This window comes from Gekko japonicus, unplaced genomic scaffold (genome assembly GCF_001447785.1).
Source record: "Gekko japonicus isolate JY-2015 unplaced genomic scaffold, Gekko_japonicus_V1.1 scaffold3919, whole genome shotgun sequence".
NCBI lineage: Eukaryota > Metazoa > Chordata > Lepidosauria > Squamata > Gekkonidae > Gekko > Gekko japonicus.
Genome location: NW_015172136.1, coordinates 76,399 through 95,592, shown reverse-complemented (window position 1 = coordinate 95,592; position 19,194 = coordinate 76,399). Strand labels below are relative to the sequence as shown.

Genomic DNA, 19,194 nt, shown 5'->3' with positions numbered 1-19,194 from the left:
GTGATAATTTCATACCAAGTAAAAATGTCCATAGTCATATTTTATGTTCCTAAAGTAATAGAATGGTTTTCAATCTGGAAAAGAAAAAAGAAGCGCTAACGTAGCAATTTTTTCAAAAAGTTCCGGATTTTTGCCCAAGCTTCAAAATTTCTGGAAATTTTACGTATCTACTCTAGATGTCGGTTTATTGGAAGGAGGAAGTTTTGCAGAGTATCTGCAAGATGTGCTGGGGGGCGGGACGAAGCCAGGCCGAAACCTGCTTCTTTTTGCCATGGGTAGTTTCTCAGAATTATACAGAACTGAGCTACTGATGATGCAGAAGTTATCCCTGTCTGAAGCTTTTCTGTGTGTGGAAGTTCTGGATTCTGAAGCTCAGCTCTGAAAGTTACTGGAGCCATGAGACTGTATATATTCTTGCCCTAATCCGGCCGCCTTCTTGTCCCCAGGTTTGCTGAGCAACGAAAAATAGAAACGACTGGAAGACACAGAGCATCCCCACCATGACAGGCATCTGAGGTCCTCCCCTTGAGGAGCTGAAGTTCATTTTGGTCACAGGGGTGCATTTCTGAGTAAGCAAGTAAGCCTGGTTGAGCATCTGTACGTTCTCGTTGAGGGATTTCTCTCTCTCTCTTGGCTTCGTGCCTCTGTGAGGGGCGGAGGGTCTGACGAGGTCTCCGTGGCTTCCGACAGTGTGCTCCTTCACGGTGTTGGAAATGGAACGGGAGGAGTCTGGTGGCACTGGAGAAACTAACCATGTATTCCAGCGTACGTTTACACGGTAGTCTGTTTACTGAGTGGTCTTGTTTTTTAAGTCTTTTAAATTTGTTGTGTGCTGTCTTGGGGGGGGAGGGACTTTGGGCGCCAAGAGGTGGCCTCTCTGTTAATCAAAGAATCCCTTTGTGCTGCGAGAGGGACCTTCGCCCTTCCGTTTTCTTCCACCGTGGACCCCGTGGCAGAGCATCAAGGGGTTTCTAAGTCACCCCTGCGGGCCCCGAATGTATCCACCTGCTTTGCTTTGGCAGGGTTGTCTGTTCATGTCCATTCCACCTATCCCTTGTGCGTTTTGGGGAATCAGACTGCGCTGCCTCTTGGGAAGGGGTTTCGAGGAAGCGGGAGGGGGAGAGCGCACCTTTTTGTTCGCCATTGAGAACCTCGTGGTTGTAGATGTCATGCAGCCCAAGAGGTGGAAACTCTCCCACCACGATCTGTGTCGCTTGACAGGTACCCCTCAAGACATGCCCCTGTGTGTTCACTGGATGGAGGAAGTTTTGCAGAGTATCCGCAAAAATGTGCTGTGGGGCAGGACAAAACCAGGCCGAAACCTGCTTCTTTTTGCCATGGGTAGTTTCTCAGAATTATACAGAGCTGAGCTATTGATGATGCAGAAGTTATCCCTGTCTGAAGCTTTTCTGTGTGTGGAAGTTCTGGATTCTGAAGCTCAGCTCTGAAAGTTACTGGAGCCATGAGACTGTATATATTCTTGCCCTAATCCGGCCCTTTTCTTCTCCCCAGGTTTGCGGAGCAACGGAAAATAGAAACACCTGGAAGACGCAGAGCATCCCCACCGTTACAGACACCCGAGGTCCTCCCGTTGAGGAGCTGAAGTTCATTTTGGTCCCAGGGGTGTATTTCTGAGTAAGCAAGTAAGCCTGGTTTAGCATCTGTACATTCTCGTTGAGGGATTTCCCTCTTTGGGCTTCATGCTTTTTAGGTGACCATGCCTCAGGCAGACACACTCAGTCTATCCTACCTCACAGGGTTGTTGTAAGGATAAAATGGAAGAGGGGAGAATGATCTAAGCCACTAGGGGTCCCCGTTGGGGAGGAAAGCGGGGTATAAATCTCTAAAACAAATATTTTCAAAGAATTAGTCATAATCTTCCTTCAATCAGGGACATGTTCACAGTTTGGTGTAGTGGTTATTCTGGGAGAACCGGGTTTGATTCCCCAACTCCTCCACTTGCACCTGCTGGATGACCTTGGGCAAGCTGTAGTTCTGATAAGAGCTGTTCTTGGGAAAAGAGCAGTTTCTGTCAGCTCTCTCAGCCCCACCTACCTCACAAGGGTGCTTGTTGTGGGGAGGGGAAGGGAAAGGAGTTTGTAAGCCGCTCTGAGACTCCTTCGGGTAGCGAAGGGCGGGGGGTATAAATCCAATCTCTTCTTCTTTTACCTCACAGGTTGTCTGTTGTGGGGAGGGGAAGGGAAAGGAGTTTAAGCCGCTCTGAGACTCCTTTGGGTAGTGAAGGGCGGGGCATAAGTCCAATCTCCTCCCTTTCTCCTCCCACACAAACACGGTCAAGAGTCTGTTTAGGAGTGGCATAAACGCAGCATAGGTTTCCTTGGGCTTCAGGATCACCTTTTGGGAGAAAAGCCCGAGTTGATCTTCGGACAAGCCCAGGCACTGCCTGACCAGCCTCTTGAACTGATAATAGTCTCAAGAGCTGGCTAATATTTCGCCCATCAAACCACTTAACTCTCCATGCACGTGGGCACATAGCAGCCCCCAAGTATTCCTGATGCAGCACCCAATATTTACATACAAATTCAAAGGATGAGAAGTACTGCTTCGCTTTGGCAGAATTGCTTGATCGTGTCCGTTCCACCTATCCCTTGTGCGTTTTGGTGAATCGGACTGTTCCGCCTCTTGAGAAGGGGTTTGGAGAGCGTGGGAGTGGGAGAGCGCACCCTTTTGTTCGCCATTCAGAACCTCGTGTTTGTATACGTGATGCAACCAAATAGGTGGAAAAAATCCCCAGCCTCGATCTGTGTCGCTTGACAGGGACCCCTCTAGACGTGCCCCTGTCTGTTTACTGGAAGGAGGAAGTTTTGCAGAGTATCTGCAAGATGTGCTGTGGGGCGGGACGAAGCCAGGCCGAAACCTGCTTCTTTTTGCCATGGGTAGTTTCTCAGAATTATACAGAGCTGAGCTATTGATGATGCAGAAGTTATCCCTGTCTGAAGCTTTTCTGCGTGTGGAAGTTCTGGATTCTGAAGCTCAGCTCTGAAAGTTACTGGAGCCATGAGACTGTATATATTCTTGCCCTAATCCGGCCTTTTTCTTGTCCCCAGGTTTGCTGAGCAACGAAAAATAGAAACGACTTGAAGACACAGAGCATCCCCACCATGACAGGCACCCGAGGTCCTCCCCTTGAGGAGCTGAAGTTCATTTTGGTCCCAGGGGTGCGTTTCTGACCAAGCAAGCAAGCCTAGTTTAGCATCTGTACGTTCCCGTTGAGGGAGAGCCAGTTTGGTGTAGTGGTTAAGTGTGCGGACTCTAATCTGGGAGAACCGGGTTTGATTCCGCACTCCTCCACTTGCACCTGACTGGATGGCCTTGGGCAAGCCATAGCTCTGATAAGAGCTGTTCTTGAAAAAAAGCCGTTTCTGTCAAGAGCTCTCTCAGCCCCACCTACCTCACAGGGTGTCTGTTGTGGGGAGGGGAAGGGAAAGGAGTTTGTAAGCCGCTCTGAGACACCTTTGGGTAGTGAAGGGCGGGGTATAAATCCAATCTCCTCTTCTTCTTTTACCTCACAGGGTGTCTGTGGTGGGGAGGGGAAGGGAAGGGAAAGGAGTTTGCAAGCCGCTCCGAGACACCTTTGGGTAGTGAAGGGCGGGGTATAAATCCAATCTCTTCTCCTTCTTTTACCTCACAGGGTGTCTGTTGTGGGGAGGGAAAGGGAAAGGAGTTTGTAAGCCGCTCTGAGACACCTTTGGGTAGTGAAGGGCGGGGTATAAATCCAATCTCTTCTTCTTTTACCTCACAGGGTGTCTGTTGTGGGGAGGGGAGGGGAAAGGAGCCGCTCTGAGACTCCTTTGGGTAGTGAAGGGCGGAGTATAAATCCAATCTCTTCTCCTTTTACCTCACAGGGTGTCTGTTGTGGGGAGGGGAAGGGAAAGGAGTTTGTAAGCCGCTCTGAGACACCTTTGGGTAGTGAAGGGTGAGGTATAAATCCAATCTCTTCTTCTCTTTTCTTCTTCTTCTTCTTTGGGCTTCGTGCCTGCAACTCTGATGAGCTCGAATGGCCCTGAAAGTGTGGGGGAGACTTAGAAGTAGAAAACAGGTCATAGCTGAGGATTACCTGTGTCTGAACGCTCCTTTTGCAAAGAGGCCTTCCAACGGAGGCCCGGCACAAGAAGCCATTCTTTAAAGATGCTTAAAAGGCTTATATCAAGATGGGTAGCCATGTCCGTCTGTAGCAGTAGAAAAGAGCAAGACTCCAGTCGCACCTTAAAGATGTGACAAAATTTGTGGCGGGATGAGCTGCCATGAGTCACCGCTCACTTCATCTGTGACTCAGAAAAGTGCACACTCTGCCCCAGATCTTGTAAGTCTTTAAATTGGTACTGGACTCTTACTCTTTCAAAAATTTAGGTGGAAAATCTCGTTGTCTAGTGTCTACCCAGTTTACATTGTATGTTTGTTTGGGCCAGCAGGGGTGGGGGCCGGATTAGGACTCCGGAGGGCTTCTATCGGGCCCGTAGTGGAACTGGCCCTCTTCTGCTGCTTCTTCCAGTTCTGCTGCTGCTACGTCACGGTGGGTTTGCGGCTTACAGATACACACCCGAACAGCATACTCAGGGTTGTTACAGCACAGACGTTTTGATGCAGTAATTCAGAGCAAGAGGTGTCAGTTATCAGACACTGTTCAATAAAATGTTGCAAGAGTGCTAATGTTTAAAGCATTTTTTAATTTTAAGTAAAATAAAAAACCTCTGTGTGTTTGTGTCCTTTATAAAGTTTATATCTCCGTTCCCTGGCACTACATTTTATGACACGCGTGGCCCGGCCCAACGATGTCTCATTTATGTCAGATCTGGCCCTCATAGCGAATGAGTTTGACACCCCTGGTTTAGAGGTTCTAGGCGTAAAGATGCTTCTTAGCATTTGTTGTCTGGAATAGAGTCCAGGGCAACGCTGATTTGAGTGGTTCGCAGTAAATGTAATGATTCCCAGTTATACATGGGTAAACATAAAAAACAGACCGGCATACAAGACGCTAAATATATTCAAACATTATATCAGTTATATTATTGATCTCAAAGTGTAAGTGTAAATAACAGTCTTGTGACAAATAAATACAATTAATAAGGATACATGCAGTAATTGTGATTCTTAAGATACATGAAATTGTTGTAATTATTATGAAGTATTTGTGGTTGTTGACGAGAACTTCTGGATTGAGTTCCGTTTCGTCTCTTCGTCTGAACAAACCTTCAGTAAATGTTTCAAAAAGTCCTATAGTTTTCCATTCTACTCTTACTTAGCCACTATTCCTGCGTGTCATACAAACATCTTCCAGTAGTATTAGTCAATAATTTATTTTCAATATGCACGTTGCATTGGGTGTTCCACGAGTCAACTGAAAGTTATACATGGGTTGCAAAGTACAGTGGTCGAATCTGCATGTCAGGTCGCATCCATTTTCCAACTGTTTCAATGCACCAGTGGCTGTCTGGATACTTGGACACTCGGCCGTCTTGAGTTAGAAACTGAATAACAATTGCGTGCCTGGTACAGAATACCTATATGGGGAGTGAGGTTTCCACCGACTTTCTCTGCATGGGTTTTGACCAGACAAACAAGGAAATAGTTGGAGTGAATTGAGTCCATGGTGGTTTCTAAGGAAAATTAACGACAGCCCTATACATGTGTGGGAAATAACCAGACAGACAACTGCCCCAGAAAGTAGTGAATATACTGGTGGGTGGGAGAATCAAGTTACGTTGCAACCAATGTTCCCTCTAAGCTGTGGAGTCTTGTGAGCAAAGGTGAAAAGATAAGCAACCTTTATCCCTGTCTTAAGGCCCTTATTACATACTTGAAACTCATAGGTTTGATTGTACTTTCTAGCCACCTTCTTGCAAATGTAATGAAGGAACTATGCAGGAGCATTAAAAAAGAAGCTCATAGGCTTCTTGAATGGAAGGGTAAGGCTTCCTTAACCTTCTTTCTTCTCAGGACAGTTGTCTGCCCAGGCTACTTTGAATAAAGGAAAGGCTGAGGAGGAGGAGGCAGAAGCTGGCTTGCTGGAGACCAGGGACTTGTCTGGGTCTTTTTTCTTGTGCAAAAGGCACAGTTGTGGGGTCTGCAGGGGGAAGAGGGGAAGCAGTGGAAATCGCCATTATCCCCCTTTTAAATTCCCAATTCTCTTTGTGGCTCTTGAGCATCTGACATTTCACCTATGTGGCTCCTACAAGAAGCAAGTTTGGCCACCCCTGCTGGCTCAATAAAATGCCCCTTTCCTGGCCTGGATCTCCACTCTTCTTTCGGCCTCTTCTGCCTGGCGGGAGGGAGGGACGGGGCCCCTCTGGCCCCTCCCCCCCGGGAAATTGGAAAGTCTACGCCCATGGATCTAGTGTTCTTGCATGAGATACTCCTGTCCATTGGCGGCCTTGTAACTCCAGAAAACACATCAAGATGCCGCGGGAGAACAAAGTAATTTTAACAGGTAGTCGAAGCAGAGATAATCCAGATTTCACGCTCCTTCCACCCCAAGCATTGGTTCTAAGTACAGCAGTCAGAGCTTTACAGGTTAGGTTTTTAAACTGAGGTCCACCTGCCTTGTTTTGGATGGCAATTAGAACCACTCAGTTCTTCCTTCCCACTTTATTGGTTTAATTGCTGCCCTGTATCTTTTCTATGCCCAGGGGTCATTTCCTGCGGGAGGGCACAGGAGTGGAGCTCTGGCAGCAAGGAGCCCAGGGGGTGGGCACATGCAACAAGCCCCGCCCCCTGCTCCCAGCAGCCCTCAGTTGGGCTCTCCCTCCTCTGTGAGGACAGATCCCTATTTATACAAATGTTGAACTCAGCAACATTATGATCACTGTTCCCAAGCGGTGCAATCACTTTTACATCTCTCACCAGGTCTTGAGTGTTACTTAGGACCAAATCAAGGATCGCCTCTCCCCTGGTAGGTTCCGTGACCATCTGCTCCATAGCACAGTCATTTAGAGTGTCTAGAAACTCAAATCTCTTTTTCTCGACTAGAACACATATTGACCCAATCAATGTGTGGGTAGTTAAAATCACCTATTTATTATGACACAGTTGAATCCCCTCAGCTGAAAGCAAGTAAAAAAACACTCACCCCTCTAGCAGCTCTTGTCTCCTGCTCAGAGCTCAGCTGGATCAGTAAACAGGGATACTGATGAAATAGGAGAACCAGAGCAGCATGAAGCCTGCATTGCAATATTATTACCTTTATTACCTATTATTATTCACTATCTTTGTTTGGATATGGAACCAATATTGGTCACAGTGTGGACGCTCTTCTCCATTTTCCCCATCCAGAGCCTAGGAGGAAGATCGATGGCTCCTGACACAGAAAAATTAAGAGAGGATGACAAATGGAGGGGAAGGGCTGGATACCCAGTCAGGTTCTGGATTCATCTCACCAGAGCAGAGAAATTCCAAACAGTTACATTTGATGCTTGCTTAAATCTGCAGTGTGGAACTTTGGATCACCAGAGAGAATTAAGTCCTGCGGACAAGTATTTGTGTCCCGAAAGTATGGCTCGAACACACCGAGGGGCGCTGTCAGCTATGCTGCCATGGGGGTGGGGAGGATAGTTATGTTCTAATTGCTACTGCATTCCTTCTGTGCTTCTTTGCTGGTGCAACGCTTATCTATAAGTTTTGTAGGTGGTGATGTTGATGTCTGTTTTTCCCAGGGACCGTGGGAGAGTTTGGTTCCCAGCTTCAGCGCTCAACAGCCAGAGCTCTTTTTCCTGCGCGCGGGAGGGTAGCTAATTGGCCAGGGCAGTGGGGGGGGGGTTTCATACGAATACCCTATATCCTATTATGCCCCTGGGCAGCCGTCATTCTTAACAGTGCTTATGTTACTGCATCTATAGCATTATAAATAAATACGGGTCGTAAGAAGCAACGAGATAGATGCAAAAAGGAACAAAAGATTATAAAAACACAAAGGGGGGGGACACACTAAAAGAAACCTGGAACGGGAAGGTTGTTTTTGTATAATAGGCTCTAGGGTTGCGGCACTCATCTCCGTTTCCAAGCCGAAGAACCAGCGCTGTCCGAAGACATTTCCATGGTCATGTGGCCGGCATGACTAGATGCCGAGGCACACAGAACATAGGGCCTATGGCTAAAGGCAATCAACTGAAGCTGAATTTATTCTCTTCCCATATGTGCCCCAGAGAGCTTCGTGCTCCGCCGAGCAACATCTCCTGGCAGTCTCCAGTTCAAAAGATGTCCGTTTAGCCTCGGCCAAGGCCAGGGGTTTTTTCCGCCCTAGTCCCGGTCTGGCGGAACATGGTCCCTGTTGAAACCAGGACCCTGCGGGATGTATTAGTTCCACAGGGCCTGTAAAACTGAGCTGTTCCACCAGGCCTCTGGTCGAGGTGACGGTCGTCTAACCATTTGGGCCTCCCCAGCTCCCACCGCCCCACATTGTTGCAGGGCTCATGACGTTTCGTTACAATTTGCCCTGCTCACAAAGGACCCAACAGAACATCGCCACAGGAAGCACCACGAATCTGCCTTGAGCAGTCCCCATCTATTTTGATTAGACTGAAACTTGATCTTTACATTTTTATCCTTTGTTTTTTTAATGTTAAACAGGGGTCCTTTCCTGCGAGAGTGCACAGGAGCGGAGCTCTGGCAGTAAAAAGCCCAGGGGGTGGGCACATGCCCAGGGGGTGGGCCCAAAACAGTCCAGTGGCACCTTTAAGACCAAGTTTTATTCAGGTACAAGCTCTCCCTCCTCTGCGAGGACAGATCTGCACGTCCCCCTCCCCCCATAGCTAGCAATCCAAAACAGTCCAGTGGAGCCTGAGCGGTGGGTGTTGCCTTCTGACACACTTCCAGTGATGTCAGGGGGTGTGGCATATGCAAATAAGTTAAGCTAATGAGTTATGCTAATGAGCTCCTGCACCTCTTTTTGTACGAAACGACCCCTGATGTTAAATGTATTCAGTTTGTTTGTTTTTATATCAGGTTTTGTGAGATGGCGTGTCTTTCCCTCTGCAGTTCTAGAGGGGAGATATAATAAAAAGACTCCCATGAAGGATTTGTCTGTGTGGTACTAAAGAGGTGGAATCAGATGCACATGCAGAGCTCTTTCTGTAGCAGGAACTCCTTTGCATATTAGGCGACAAACCCCGATGTAGCCAACCCTCCAAGAGCTTACAGTAGCCCCTGTAAGCAGAGCTCTGTGAGGTCTTGGAGGATTGGCTACATTAGGGGGTGTGTGGCCTAATATGCAAAGGAATTCCTGCTACAAAAAGAACCCTGTAACATGTAATATTCCCCTGTCGCTTTTATCAGGAAGCGTGTTCTAAAATAATTTCCCCTTGACTTAATAATCTTTCAGGATGTTCCGACGTTTATATTGTAAAGGAATTTTTAATGGGTGCTAATCAACAGGTTACTATTAGTTGTGCCAAAAAAAAATTCAGTAGCCTGTAGAATTCGTAGAGGAATTTTATGTACAGATTTTAATCAATCGATGCCAATGGATCAGACCAGGGCTTTTTTTGTAGAAAAAGCCCAGCATGAACTCATTAGCATATTAGGCCTCACCCTAACAGCACAGCTCATTAGCATATTAGGCCGCAACCCCATGTTACCAGAAGTGGTGTCATCCAGCCATACCCACCTTTTGCTTCTTATTCTGTTTACCTTGTCTGTTGTCAAGACCCAGGGCTTTTTTTGTAGCAGGAACTCCTTTGCATGTTAGGCCACACACCCCTAATGTAGCCAATCCTAATGAGTTTATGCTGTTGGGTGTGGCCTATTATGCTAATGAGTTCCTGCTGGGCGTGGTCGACTCGGGAGCCAGCCGGAACTCCGTTCCTGTGCGTTCCTGCCCAAAAATAGCCCTGGATCAGACCAATTTTACTTTCTATTGACTTTACTGTTAAAGCTTTTATGTTTGACTTGTACTGGTCGTTGGCCGAATAAAATGAATTGCTGTTGTTGTATATCGTGTTTTATTGTTATCATGTTGCTGACTGGAATGTGCTGACCCGCCCTGAGACCGCTTGCGGGGGAGGGCGGGACATAAGGCTAATAAATGAATAAATCAAATCTTGTGTTAGATCCAATCTTAATATTCATTACACAGCGAAAAGAGACACTTGTTCCAACAAGGCTGTGCCTTACTTCTTATGGGCAGAACTATCCGCCGCCAACTTCAGAGTTCTTCATGAGACGTACAGCTGCATAGCCCAACCTACACTTTTCATGCTTTATGAAGAAATCCATTCCCCCTGAATTAAACCTGAATAGTTTGGACTGTAATGAATACATTTTTCAATGATTTGACACTAAACAGTGTACACAATCGTAAACTTTTATTCTTGGGTATTTAGGGGTTTTAGTTTACACCACGGGGCCTCAGCATTTGAAGACGGAAATCATAATAGCAGCTCATTAAACTTCACGACAAAAAAAAAATCAAAAAAGATTATCTAAATTTTTGCAAAACTTATCAAGTATTTGTGGAGCCCCAAGACAAGACAGGACAGGACACAATGTAGTGTGTGTCAGAAATGCAAATAACTTGCATCATGTTTAAGAAATTAACAAATTGTCAGCCCTTCTTAACAACTCTCCATTATTAACAGAGCAACATATTAATAGAAGCCTAATTCGTATACCTGCACACAATAAGCAACCATAAGGCCACACTGCTGGTAATAAAGGTGGCTTCCACACAGAGGGTTTTGCTGGAGTGCCTTCCCCCCCCCCCCAAACATTCACATGATATCATCCCCTAGCAGTTCACTTTGCTTTGTAATCTTTCCCAAAGATGGTTTGTAACAATCCTTTTGGAAAGGTCAGAAAACACCTTTGTGTACAGCACACAGGCAGAAAAGGTTTGCATTTCTGAAGGGGCTGACCATACTGACACCGTTTTTTTCTCACCCCCGTAGACACATCACCACCTCGCCAGGCATGATTTTTCTGGTTCGCTTTTAAAATGGCAATTGCTATACTCGGGCACAATCTACTGCCACCCCTGCTAACTCCTCTGAATTCCAGAGTCCCGTTTGAAAAGGCTAGAGACTTCCTTAAAAAAAAAAAAATTAAATCTGGGAATTCAGAGGAGCTATGGGATCATGAGAATCCATCGTTGTGCTACAGACATCTACCGATTTTTTTTTTAAGCCAGAACAAATGTTTTAGCGATGGAGTGCACCTGCTAACTCCTCTGAATTCTGGAGTTCCGTTTGAAAAGGCTAGAGACTTCCTTAAAAAAAAAAAAAATTAAATCTGGGAATTCAGAGGAGCTATCGGATCATGGCAATCCATCGTTGTGCTACAGACATCTACCGATTTTTTGTTTTTAAAGCCAGAACAAAAGTCTTAGCGGTGGAGTGGTAAGGGGAAAACGCAGGGAAAGCGGCAGCTAATGGAGGAAAGTGAACACACACCTTCCGTGAGGATACTTCATTGCCAGTGCATGTGCAGCTACACTGACGAGGAAATGGGAGAATTCTTGTCATGTGGACGCAGCCCCAAGTCTCAGCAAAACGTCTCCACTGCCGTAATGCTCATCTACATCTCTCCTGTCGACACACTTGCAACGTAAAGTGTATAGAAAGAAGTTACATAGCGCACCATGCTCTGTTTCCGGACTGGCACATAACTCCCACAGGTAGGAGGAAGTATGCCTCTCTGGTTCCATTGTTGGTCTGAACTCTAGGAGTGCTCGTGCTTTGTGGGGCAAGTGGAGAAGTGATGGGATGTTGAACAAGCCTGGATACCGATCTTTCAAGAATTTTGTGCCACAAACTAGAGCCTTTTTGTTTCAGGAAGAGTCCGTGTGCTTGACTGCAGAAAAAAAAGTTGTTTTTTTTAAAAAATGTTACCGAAAAGCCAGAAAAGAAGGAGCAAACTGAAGATGTATAACACAATCCTCTCCTCCTGGATTTGGGTGGCCTTAGAAGGTGCTTAAACTGCCCCAAGACAACGAGAAAGAGGAAGGAGAAGGTTCCTTTTTATGTGCTAAGACAGGAGTTAAAAGATCAAAAAAAGTGCTTCAGTTTCACACGTGTGCACTCGTCTCTCCAAACGAGTGGACAAAGTGTTGAAATTGTGCTTGCGACAAGACCCAGGAGAGCGAGCGGAAGCTCCCCTGAGCTAGCAAATAGGCAGGCACACTCAAACATACAAAATTTAAAAACAGTCACAAATTTCCAGGGTTTTTTTTTTCCTTCCAAGCATTAATCCCACACCGCCTCATCCACCCAGAGCAGGTTAAGGTGGGAAGCAATGGGACGTAAAGAAGGTGCCCTTTCACGCTGAATTTCACAAAAATCCATTCCGTCCTCCCGGAGACGACAGCTTGACAGGACAGGCTGCAGGCCCCGTCTGACGTCATGTGAGTACGCAACGCTGGCAAACCAAAACTTGGGGAAACAGCCTGAACGTCGGTGTTTCCATTCCATTTACTTCACATTGTGGGAGAGATCGACGTCCAAGTCGATCCTTCCCTCAGTAGCGCAGAACCCGTTTTGTGACCCGATTCTTCTGACAGAGGCTTCACTCCAGACTGCTGCCACAAGCGCCCCGCTAGTTTGCTTTGAAGACGTCCTTTCGCCGTCGCACTTCCTTCAGCACCCGGGCCCGGAAGATGTCCCAGTTCTCATCCCTTTGGCACTGGAGGCCCACAGCTTCCTGCACCTCCCGACAGTGAGTGCGCAGGAAGGGATTGTATTGCTTCTCCTCGCTAATGGTGGAAGGACACTGTGAGAGGAACAGAATGGGAACGACGCATTTGAAGGAGCGGAGGCAACAGTCACTGCACTTTACAGTCGTCTACAATATCCATGTTTATAGGAGCGCAAGTCGGAAGGTGAACACCTTCATTCCAAAACACTTAAAAATACGCACAGTGGAATAGTTTGAAAGTGTTTGGATTTGATCTGTTATTCCCGTCTCTACATTACTGCACTGTTGTGCATTATAGATTCACAAACAGGGAACCCACACAGACTTGTGGGGATCTCATAGTTTCCCCCTGCATCCCCTTCCCCACACTATTGCCTCTCTTTCTCTCTCTTCCAGGCAGCCTCCATATCCTTTCCACTTCCCTGACTTGCTTCTCTCCTTCCTACTTACCAACCAACTTTTATTTAAAACCCCACCCCCCCATCTTTAGCTTTATTTAGCCAGCTTAGTGTAGTGGTTAAGAGCGGTGGACTCTAATCTGGAGAACTGGGTTTGATTCCCCACTCCTCCACATGCAGCCAGCTGGGTGATGACCATGGGTCAGTCACAAGTTCTTTCAGAGCCGTTCTCTCAAGAGCAGTTCTTTCAGAGCTCTCTCACCCCCACCTATCTCACAGGGTGTCTGTTGTGGGGAGAGGAGGGGAAGGAGACTGTAAACTGCTCCGAGACTCAGAGTGAAGGGCGGGGTATAAATCCAATCCCTTCTTCTACTATATAGCTTTATTTATTACTAGGAATAAGGCCTGTTGCGGAAATGAATACAATGAGCTCTAGAAAGAGGCTCTGGACGGGTGCCCTGGCCTTGGACAGTCAGTGTCAATTTGCTATGGCGACCTCAGCAGGGTATAATGACACAGAGCCCACCATTTTCTCCAGGGGAACTGATCTTTGCCACCTGAAGAGGAGTTGTATTTCTGAGTGATTTCCAGCCCTCCCCTGGAGATTGGCAACAACGGTTCCCCATGAGGAAATGGCTGGTTTGGCGGGTGGAGTCTATGGCATTGTACCTGTCTCAGGACCCACCCCTTCTCAAAGCCCACCCTCTCCAGGCTCGATCCCTCAAATCTCCAGGAATGTCCCAACCTGGATGTGGCAACCCTATCTCCTTCCCAGCCAACCATCAACCTACCTTTATCTGCCCCTCTGACTTCAGCTTTCCATCTCTCCCACACACACACACCTGGAGCCTCTAGGAAAAGTACAGTCTTTCTCCTCCTCAGTGGGGACCCAAGCAGGAGGGAAGTGACCTCAGCAGGGCATAATGACACAGAGTCCACCCTGCAAAGCAGCCGTTTTCTCCAGGGGAGCTGATCTCTGCCATCTGGAGAGCAGTTTTAATTCTGAGTGAACTCCAACCCTCACTAGAGATTGGCAGCAATGGTTCCCCAGGAGAGCCAGTTTGGTGTAGTGGTTAAGTGTGCGGACTCTAATCTGGGAGAACCGGGTTTGATTCCCCCACTCCTCCACTTGCACCTGCTGATGTGACCTTGGGTCAGTCACAAGCTCTGGCACAGCTGTCCTTGGAAAAGAGCAGTTTGTGTCAGAGTTCTCTCAGCCCCACCCACCTCACAGGGTGTCTGTTGTGGGGAGGGGAAGGGAAAGGAGTTTGTAAGCCGCTCTGAGACTCCAAGTGAAGGGCGGGGTATAAATCCAATCTCTTCTCTTCTTCTTCTTCTCCACAGTGGGGGCCAAAGCAGCTTACATCATTCTCCTCTCTCCCTTTTGATCTCACAACCACCCTGTGATGTAGGTTAGGCTGAAAGTTTGTGACTGGTCCAAAATCACCCACTTAGCTTCCACAGCAAGAACCTGGGTCTGGCAGACCCTTGCTCTGAAGTGCTAACTGCTATGCCTAGGGTAGCCAACCTTCAGGTGGAGCCTGAAGATTTTCGGGTATCACAACTGAACTTCAGATAACAGATCTCTCTCCCCCTGGATCCCTCCTTGCATCCAACAATACTGCAGCTTCTGGAAAACCGCTGCACACATTTGAAGACAAACAGAAGCAAACAACATGTTATTTTAGCTTTTTAACGATCCTTTCATAATGAAATATTTCCCGTGATAGAGATGTTCTAACTATAACCTATTTTGTACTTTTCTTGGCTTTTCCCCACTTTTCCCCTTCCTTCCTTCCTTCTTTCTTCTTCTATCCCCCCCCCGCCTTTCTATAAGCCAGATTTCAATCAAATATTAAACAAACAACCCCCTCTCCCAAAATGGCTCAACTAAGACACGCACAGGAAAATCCCTAGACAGGTGTTTCCAGTGGGAAGGAAGAGCTAGGACGCTGTTCTTGGGTGAATGCCACAACACCTGCAGTGTTTAGAACAAAGAGGTTCCAGGGGGAGGAGGAGGAATGCATGAATGCAGACCAAATGAAAGGGAAGGGATAGATGGTTAAATCTTGCATCCATAAACCATGCAAAATGACATCAATTATCCCCCATCCCAGCTTGGTGTAGTGGTTAAGTGCGCAGACTCTAATCTGGGAGAACTGGGTTTGATTCCCCACTCCCCCACTTGCAGCTGCTGGATGACCTTGGGCAAGCTGTAGTTCTATCAGAGCTGTTCTTGAAAAAGAGCAGTTTCTGTCAGAGCTCTCTCAGCCCCACCTACCTCACAGGGTGTGTCTGTTGTGGGGAGGGGAAGGGAGAGGAGTTTGTAAGCCACTCTGAGACTCCTTTGGGTAGTGAAAGGGTGGGGTATAAATCCAATCTCCTCTTCTCTCAAGAGCCGTTTCTGTAAAAGCTCTCTCAGCCCTGCGTACCTCACAGGGTGTCTGTTGTGGGGAGGGGAAGGGAGAGGAGTTTGTAAGCTGCTCCGAGACTCCTTTGGGTAGTGAAAGGGCGGGGTATAAATCCAATCTCCTCTTCTCTCAAGAGCCGTTTCTGTCAAAGCTCTCGCAGCCCTGCGTACCTCACAGGGTGTGTCTGTTGTGGAGAGGGGAAGGGAAAGGAATTTGTGAGCCGCTCTGGGACTCCTGCGGGTAGTGAAGGGCGGGGTATAAATCTAAATCTCTTCTTCTTCTTCTTCTTCCTCTTCCTCTTCTTCTTCAGTGGCAGTTTCTGGTCTACAAAAACTATATCTCTGTCCCGGTCTCTCTCTCTTTCCCAAATCCACACACACTTCCTCACCGTGCTTTTCCTCTCAGCCCGTTGTTGGTTCACCCACTGCAGCTTCTGCCCCAGCAAAGGGTTCTCGGCCTCCAGAAGACTGGCAAACATTAGACACTCTAAGGCATACTCGTGTCCTAAAACAGAGAAAAGGACGTCAGTGTGGTCAATTGCCCTTGAAGTCCGACTAACCGTTGCTCCCTTTCAGCCCTTCTGATTCCACCAAAGCTCAAAGTGTGCTTCCTCTAATTCACAAAACCACCACCCTCGAAGCCCCGTGTTTTATTTATTATATTGAGGGTCAGTTTGGTGTAGTGGTTAAGTGCGCGGACTCTAATCTGGGAGAACCGGGTTTGATTCCCCACGCCTCCACTTGCACATACTGGTTGACCTTGGCCAAACCATAGTTCTGATAAGAGCTGTTCTTGAAAAAGAGCAGTTTCTGTCAAGAGCTCTCTCAGCCCCACCTACCTCACAGGGTGTCTGTTGTGGGGAGGGGAAGGGAAAGGAGTTTGTAAGCCGCTCTGAGACACCTTTGGGTAGTGAAGGGCCGGTTATAAATCCAATCTCTTCTCTCCTTCTCTCTAATTCCCTGGAGGATCTCTCCCAGTGGTTTCGTGCAGATGTTAAATAACACAGGCTCAACAAGATGGATTCCTGTTGGAACCTACAGCATGAGTACCACAGGAACGAGCAGCGTTCCCCCAGCACCACCCAGCAATCTCTTCTTCTTCTTCTCTCTAGATAGGCTGGTAGATAGTGCTGGGAGGAGCCAGTGGTCATAGTGCATGTTGGCACCAACGTTGTGGGAAAACGCAGTCGCGAGGTCCTGGAGGAAAAATTTAGGCGGCTAGGCAGGAAACTCAAGGCCAGGACCTCCAAGGTAGCCTTCTCAGAAGTGCTACCTGTTCCACATGCAGGGCTGGAGAGATAGACACAGATCAGGTGTCTCAGTGCGTGGATGAGACGATCCGTGAGACCAAGACCATTTCCATTCCAAACCTAGGCTTGAGTCTCTCCCAAGATCCCTTGAGGCGGTGCAGCCAGCCACTGCCCACTCAAGCACCTTGCCCCGGAATGGAATGGTGACCAACGGGTGGTGGTTATTGAGGTCATTTAGCTTGTGTGAAAGCAGAAATGCACGTTCTCCTCTGAGTAACCTCAAAACTACGGAAGTAAGCCCCAAGCAATACCGTGGGGTAATTACTGGGGACTGCAGTAGTCCTGAATTAGCTGCAATGGGGTTGTGCACAGATAAAGGTCTGCAAGGCCCCAGCCGTGTTCTGTAGACAGTGGCATCTACATCTACCAGTTTCATACAGAGACATATAGACTGCATTTACACGCCCAGTCCACAGTCTCAATCATACAGAGACACGTCCAATATTAATGTTACAAAATGGGAGGGGAATCGAGCACAAAAAGACATCAGTTCAGGTATTCCTACCAGTCATCCATGAGCCCTCTGAACAGTCCATTAGCAGTGAATATTCTTCTCCCCCCCTCCACCCGTGCCTGTAATGATTCCATGTTTGGGTGTGTGTGTGTGTCTTTAAATGTTGAGTTTGACTGCAGTAACATGAGAAGAGTGATAGAGGGTGAAAAGGGCGATTTGACTGGCTGCTGACTGAGAGTGTGGGAGGAGGGGTGTTTGAGAGGATTCTGTGTGTGTGTGTGTATGAGGGGATTCTGTGATATGAGAGAGACAAGTATGGAAGAGTTTTGAAGAGAGTCTGTGTGACTCTGAGTTTTAGGACGGAGTTCTGTGTGTGAAGTTTGAAGAGACAGCATGATCTGTGTGACTATGGAATTTTGAGTCTAATTCTGGGTGAATAAGACCAACAGTTTAGTCTGTGTGGCTATATAGAAGAGAGAGAAAGATTATACTGAGAGTCTATGCCTGTCAGAGTGAAGTCTGACTGTAACACCAAGTTTCACCAGTTATATGTACAAGTTCCTTTCTTCAGCAACAGTTCAAGATAGCCATAAACCTATTTTGTTCTTTATTAAATAAATCAATGTTTGTTTAAACTTAACCCTGGAATCAGTACAGTAATTCCTCAGGGCCACATAGTCCTCTGAAGTGCCCAGACCCTAGGTCATACTACCAAAAGAGAGAAAATTGGAATTTTTAATTCCTGGTGGCAGCAGAAAACTACCAAGTTTAGGTACACAGAGACCGATTTCACACAAGATCCTGTTTTTTGAGGATCATGAAACCGCGGGGAAAATTGGGCGAAGCTGCGGGTCAAAATGGGGCCGCGCGGCTTCAAATGGGAAATTGGCCAATAGAAGCAGGGCAAAGGGAGGCGCGACTGCGGCGCAGCTCTTATGTGAAATCGGTCAGAGTGTGAATTCAAGGTAAAACCGCCTCCCCTATAAGCAAGAATGTCACAGTGCCATGCGATGCGACAACCCCAGGGTCTGACATACAGGCATGGAATAAAAAGAAGCTGTAAAACAGCTGTTAAAGTATTCACCTGGCCACAGAAGTGTATCTTCTGCAAGGTCAGCTGCTGTGTCTAGTGATGCCAGCATTGTTTCTGCAGTCCCTTCGAATATACGGCCTACGTGAATATGGAATAAGCAGTTAATTTAGCAAGGAAGGACTTATCAGTAATCCCGATCTCTATATTTATTTGTTTTTCCACTTCTACCCCGCCGAAGCAGACTCAGGGCGGCTTACACAAGATAAAATCCATAATAACACTCAAGGTTTCATAAAACACTTAAAAACATGTCAATTCAAACAATACCATATTAAATATTAAAGCGCTAGCTGTGTTCTTTGATATCATAACGATGGCAGTTTCCATATGAATACACTCCATAACTGTACACCTGGGCTGTCGATAACTGACCAGGAACCAGGCTCTACAGGCTGTTAAAGTTGTTAATAGTGGTGGCAGCTCCTAGTTGAAAGCCTGGCGGAAGAGCTCCGTCTCGCAGGCCGTGCGGAACTGTAAAAAGGTCCCGCGGGGCCCTGATCTCCTCCGGGAGCTCATTCCACCAGTGTGGAGCCGCCACCGAGAAAGCCCTGGTCCTGGTTGCAACCAGCCCGGCGTCCTTGGGACCTGGGAGGGCCAATTGGTTTTGCGACCCTGACTGTAGTGCTCCCTGGGGTATATATGGGGAAAGGCGGTCCCTCAGGTAAGTCGGGCCCTGGCCATAAAGGGCTTTTAAGGTAAGAACCAGCACCTTTGAGCGAAGCCGGTATGCTATTGGCAGCTATATATAAAACCATTCCTCTGTTATTCACAGGTGCTTTTCAATGCCTTAATTCCCCCCCCTTCACGCACAAGGAAGGCCACTGCAGATTTCTCAGAAGGGGGCAAATTCCAATTTATTTCTCAATGGTGGGAATCAAGATCTTCCTTGG

General features: G+C 47.3%; 1 protein-coding gene and 1 long non-coding RNA gene across 2 annotated transcripts in view; one reads left to right on the top strand and one right to left on the bottom strand.

Annotated features, from left to right (window-relative positions):
- LOC107118657 overlaps positions 1 to 3,286 on the top strand; it is a 6,824-nt gene extending 3,538 nt beyond the window's left edge. Inside the window, exons 3-5 of the long non-coding RNA XR_001482772.1 lie at positions 447 to 577; positions 1,513 to 1,643; positions 3,069 to 3,286. This is a non-coding gene — a long non-coding RNA (uncharacterized LOC107118657). The remainder of the gene's footprint in view (positions 1 to 446; positions 578 to 1,512; positions 1,644 to 3,068) is intronic.
- A 9,081-nt stretch (positions 3,287 to 12,367) lies between these two features.
- The window catches only part of LOC107118655 (probable hydrolase PNKD), a 45,667-nt gene continuing 38,840 nt past the window's right edge, over positions 12,368 to 19,194 (bottom strand). The window contains exons 6-8 of the mRNA XM_015421017.1: positions 18,296 to 18,382; positions 15,837 to 15,952; positions 12,368 to 12,714 (exon numbers count right to left, since the gene is read on the bottom strand). Coding sequence (XP_015276503.1) covers positions 12,541 to 12,714; positions 15,837 to 15,952; positions 18,296 to 18,382 — 377 coding nt within the window. The 3' untranslated portion in view covers positions 12,368 to 12,540. The remainder of the gene's footprint in view (positions 12,715 to 15,836; positions 15,953 to 18,295; positions 18,383 to 19,194) is intronic.